The sequence below is a fragment of the Salvelinus namaycush genome, chromosome 1, assembly GCF_016432855.1.
Source record: "Salvelinus namaycush isolate Seneca chromosome 1, SaNama_1.0, whole genome shotgun sequence".
Classification (NCBI taxonomy): domain Eukaryota; kingdom Metazoa; phylum Chordata; class Actinopteri; order Salmoniformes; family Salmonidae; genus Salvelinus; species Salvelinus namaycush.
The window spans coordinates 21,328,446-21,333,481 of NC_052307.1; the positions used below are offsets into that span (position 1 = coordinate 21,328,446).

A 5,036-nucleotide genomic window follows, 5' to 3' on the forward strand; every position below is an offset into this window, starting at 1 on the left:
CTGTGTTAAAGGATAAAATATGACAAAACTGTAAATATATGATTCTTTCCAATAACTCTCTATCTCTCTGTCTGTCTCCCCCCCTCTGATCACCACAGGAAGAGTCCTCCGCTCTTATCACCGGCGTCTGTTGGTTTGAGCATCTGCAGACACCCCACTCCTCCCCCCACCTCCTCCCTACTCAGTGCTTCTAACTGCAATCTCTTGTCAACAGGGACAAACATTGACTTGTCCTGCAGCCCAACTTCTGCCAGGATTAGGAACCTAGACCCCCTCTTCCATCCAATCTAAACTCAGTGATTATGTCCAACAGAGCTCATTACTGTCAAATCAAAGGGCCCCTTAGAGGAGTCACTCATTGGTAATTACCCCATTATTCAGCCAACATGTGGGGGCTTGGCCTACAAACTGCTCAGTGAATACAGCCCAGTCCAGTAGAACTGGAACTCGAGGTTCCCCTACTGGTGCTATGGGGTAGACAGTGATTCACGATGTGACAATATTTGTTTTTATTTATAAGGCATGATACATGTGGTCCCTGTATTTTTTTGTTATTCGTTATTCACTGTGTATTTATTCCTCATGTCACTATATATGCAGTACCAGTCAAATGTTTGGACACACCTACTCATTCCATGGTTGTTCTTTATTTTTTATAATTTTCTACATTGTAGAATAATAGTGAAGATGTCAAAACTATGAAATAACACGTTAAACAAATCAAAATATATTTTATATTTGAGATTCCTCCAAGTAGCCACCCTTTGCCTTGATGACAGCTTTGCACGATCTTGGCATTCTCTCAACCAGCTTCATGAGATAGTCACCTGGAATGCAATGTCTTTCCTTCTTAATGCGTTTGAGCCATCAGTTGTGTTGTGACAAGGTAGGGGTGGTATACAGAAGATATCCCTTTTGGTAAAAGACCAAGTCCATATTGTAGCAAGAACAGCTCAAATAAGCAAAGAGAAACGACAGTCTATCATTACTTTAAGACATGAAGGTCAGTCAATCCAGAACATTTCAATAACTTTTAAAGTTTCTTCAAGTGCAGTCGCAAGAAGCGCTATGAGGAAACTGGCTCTCATGAGGAACGCCACAGGAATTAGATTTTTTTTATTTAACCTTTATTTAACTAGGCAAGCCAGTTAAGAATAAATTGTTATTTACAATGACGGCCTACCCCAGCCAAACCTTAAACCAGACGACACTGGCCAATTGTGCACCGCCCTATGGGACTCCCAATCACAGCCTGTTGTGATACAGTCTGGAATTGAACCAGGTTCTGTAGTGGCACCCCTAGCACTGAGTGCTTTAGACCGCTGTGCCACTCGGGAGCCCAGAGTTACCTCTGCTGCTGCAAAGGATAAATTATTTAGAGTTAACTTTACCTCAGATTGCAGCCCAAATAAATGCTTTACAGAGTTCAAGTAACAGACGCATCTCGAAATCAACTGTTCAGAGGAGACTGCGCAAATCAGGCCTTATTCTACAATGTAGAAAATAGTCAAAATAAAGAAAAACCCTTGAATGAGTAGGTGTGTCCAAACTGTTGACTGGTACTGTATATATATGTTTTTAGTTTTTTTTACTCTGCATTGTTGGAAAAGGACAAGTAATCAAGCATTTCACTGTTAGTCTACACCTGTTGTTTACGAAGCAAGTGACAAACAAAATATTTGATGTAATAATCTCTAGACACCGTTAAGTACTACACTTTTTTTCAAACCTCTGCATGGAATATACGTTCGCAGGAGAAATGTTTTTTCCTTATCATTCAGATCTGTATATTGGTTTTGATTGAATAGGGTCTAGTGTTTGGTCCAGTGCTGTAAACCAAGAGGAAGACATTCATAGCAGTGCTGCAGCCCTCTGGACATCCTTATCACTGAAATAACAGGATGATGTTGAAATCCTATACTCTCTGAATAAACTAATGTGAAAGTTCACATGTGCAGAATGAATGAAGCATTAACACACCATAACGATTAATCATGAATTTCCTCAAAGACAGAACTTTGTGTGTTACTTCAAACAGGACCAAAGTTAAAGAGAATACACATACCCCTATTCCGTGAGATAAAATTCTACATAAAGATCAACAAGGAGATCCATTTCATAGATCATATTTCTTTAATACAGTAGTTAGTTACACAGATGTCAAAAACATATATGCAATACAATAAAAAATTCATAAAGTTCCCTTTCCTCCCCGGCACCAGAGGGCACTGTAAAGCCCCCACCCACTTCCCTGACAACATTTGTCAGCTGCCATCTGCCTGTCTGCCCCTGTCTCCTCCTCAAACTCTGTAATTAAGCTGCAACACCTTTCCTCCTCTTACAACCCCCCTCCTCTGCCCAGTCTCCTACCTTCACAAACAACAACCTGAAGAAGATATGGTCTCTTTGCAAACACATTTCCCCCTATTTTACATGTCATTCATTTAACAAGTGCTTGTAATAAAACAAAATATCAACACATCTGAAACAGCAAAAGTATGAAAATACTGTACATTTGTGATTTACCCAGTGTAAACAGGTTTGCATGTGATATACATAACAACAACAGAAATAAACCCTCTATGACCGTCTGTCTTTTTGTTCAGGGTTCTGGTCCCTCATACAGTAAAGAATAACAGTTGAAAGGGAGAAGAGGAAAAATAGAGTCCGTCTGAAAAGTATATTTACCTTTCTGATACGTTGTGGGGAAAAAAGCAGCTATATGGAGCTCAGCCAACTCTCGCCAGCTTCAGAGTCCAGTCCAGGGGTTAGAGGGAACCACTGGGCTGAGGACTCCCTGGGCTTCTCCCCTACCCACTGATGCACCCGTTGGGTTGAAAATGGGTGAGAAATGTACATATACGCAAGAATTAAAACATACTGTATATGCAAACCCATGTTCCGGAAAACAAAGTCCATTCATCTGATATGGTTCATTGTCTGTTACGCCTTAAAAGCATTTGAATAACGGACACCAAAAAACTGTGTGTTTACCAGTCATTGTTCCTGTGGTGGCAGCAGGGAACCAGCCAGCAGTCCCACTCCACCTATCCCTGCCCTCTCTTTACACTTTGGTGGCCAGAGACTGTATCTCTGACTTCTGTGTCTGGGCGCTGAGCGTGGAGGACATGGAGCTCATCTGTCCATGCATGGCCTTCTTCAGGTTGAGCAGGCACAGGCACTGGGAGCGGAAGCGCAGGTCGAAGAAGGCGTACAGGAAGGGGTTGAGGCAGCTGTTAACGTAAGCCAGGCAGGTAGCATAAGGATGGGCCACCAGGAGGAAGCGCTCAAACCCACAGGAGCTGGGAGACAGGTTCAGGTACGAGAGTGCGTCCATGCTCTTCAGCAAGTGGAATGGGGTCCAGCAGATGGCAAATACAACCACCAGGGTGGTGATGATCTTCAGCAGACGACGCTTCTTCTGGTCCTCCTTGCGCAGGTTGTTAAAGTGACGCGTGACGGTGCAGCCGATAAAGCAGTAGAAGATGGTCATGGCCAGGAAAGGCAGGAGGAAGCCCAGGGCAGAGGACGACAGGCTGAGTCCTGCGATCCACAGGGACTCATGCCTCTCGTTTAGGGTGACCAGGCTGAAGTCCATGGCACAGGTGGTGCGATTGCTGTTGATGTCGTCCACGGTGGTGCGGAACAGCAAAGTGGGCACAGCCAGCAGGCCTGAGAGGAGCCAGATGGCCCCTAGGGAGGCCAGCATTGTGCCCCGCGACCGCAGCCGGCTGCTGGACAGAGAGTGGACGATAGCCAGGTAACGGTCAAAGCTCAGGCAGGTGAGGCAGAAGACACTGGCGTACATGTTGACCAGCACCACGTAGCTGCTGATCTTACACAGGGCCACACCAAAGGGCCAGTGGTAGCCCAGTGCTGTGTACACCGCCCAGAGGGGCAGAGTGATCACAAAAGTGAGGTCAGCCAGGGCCAGGTTGCCTATGTAGACATCTGCTGCTCGGCGCTTGGACTTGGACCTCCAGACGGTGAAGATTACCACTCCATTCCCAGACAGGCCCAGGATGAAGATGAGCATGTAGAGGACAGGGATGAGGGAGTAGGACGGCTCCCACTCAGAGTAGTCACACATAGTTTCGTTGTCACCATAATCATAATCATAGGTATCTCTATACTCCACAGTGGGATCCATGTTCCAAGTCATGAGTATGAAATGGAAAATAATTTCAAACTTTTAAAATCCTTTCTGTACAGTCCAGAGCTGGTTCAGTAAAATTCAAACAAACCAAATGTCAACACTGAAAACTAGAGAAAAAGTCACGTTTAAGGAATGGTGAGTCCCTATCAGTCACTGGAGGAGAGCACAGGCAGTATGAGTGAGTGGTGCAATGCTGCTTGGCTTTTTAAACTCGGTGCTCCACACCCCTAGTTCCCTCCCTTCCAGGACGAATCCCCCTCCCCCATTAAACACTTAGCCCTGCACCCCCTCCTCTCACCTCTCTCTAGAGCAGCACACACCAGCCTTTATCCAGTTGCGATGAATCATGAAGCATGTCTTGCTTTATTCATAGCATTTGAAAATGGAATGGTAAAATATAATCTTCAATTGTCTCCCTAAAAAGTGATCTATTTTGAAATATTCTTGAAAATGTTATTGTAAAGAATTTTCATCACTTTCAGTTACGTTCATTGATGCTGAATAACCTTTCATTTTCAAAATAGTGCAGAAAAACCCCACATGTAAAATAATGCAACTAGACAAGCTTGTGAGACACTAGACAATAAGCTCATAGAGAAAAGTGTTACATCCAATGTAAATGTTTTTTTTTATAAATAAATAAATATGTTTGGTGAACCATTTTCATAAATATATATATATGTTTCGTGCACCATGCTGCCTCTGCTTTAAATTCAACAGGCATGTCTGGACAGGCAAGTTTTGTAATTCACAGATTAACTACTAAATTACAATGTCAATGCCTCAATGCTAAAAGTAAATGCCTGGAGATTTCCTAACCTGATGGTCTTGTCACTTACATTTGGTTCTCAAAATGCTCTATTTAAAATGTAATAAAGTG

The 5,036-nt window shown here is 43.5% G+C and overlaps 1 protein-coding gene across 1 annotated transcript; it reads right to left on the reverse strand.

Moving 5' to 3' along the window:
* Window positions 1-2,114: 2,114 nt before the first annotated feature.
* On the reverse strand, window positions 2,115-4,298 carry LOC120054465 (apelin receptor A-like). The gene has a single exon (XM_039001889.1). The coding sequence runs from the start codon at window positions 4,160-4,162 to the stop codon at window positions 3,065-3,067; it is 1,098 nt and encodes a 365-aa protein (XP_038857817.1). The 5' UTR covers window positions 4,163-4,298; the 3' UTR covers window positions 2,115-3,064.
* Window positions 4,299-5,036: the final 738 nt, after the last annotated feature.

Bases quoted from the DNA above. Each gene is read 5' to 3' on its own strand.
- LOC120054465 (XM_039001889.1), bottom strand. From the start codon at position 4,162: ATGACTTGGAACATGGATCCCACTGTGGAGTATAGAGATACCTATGAT.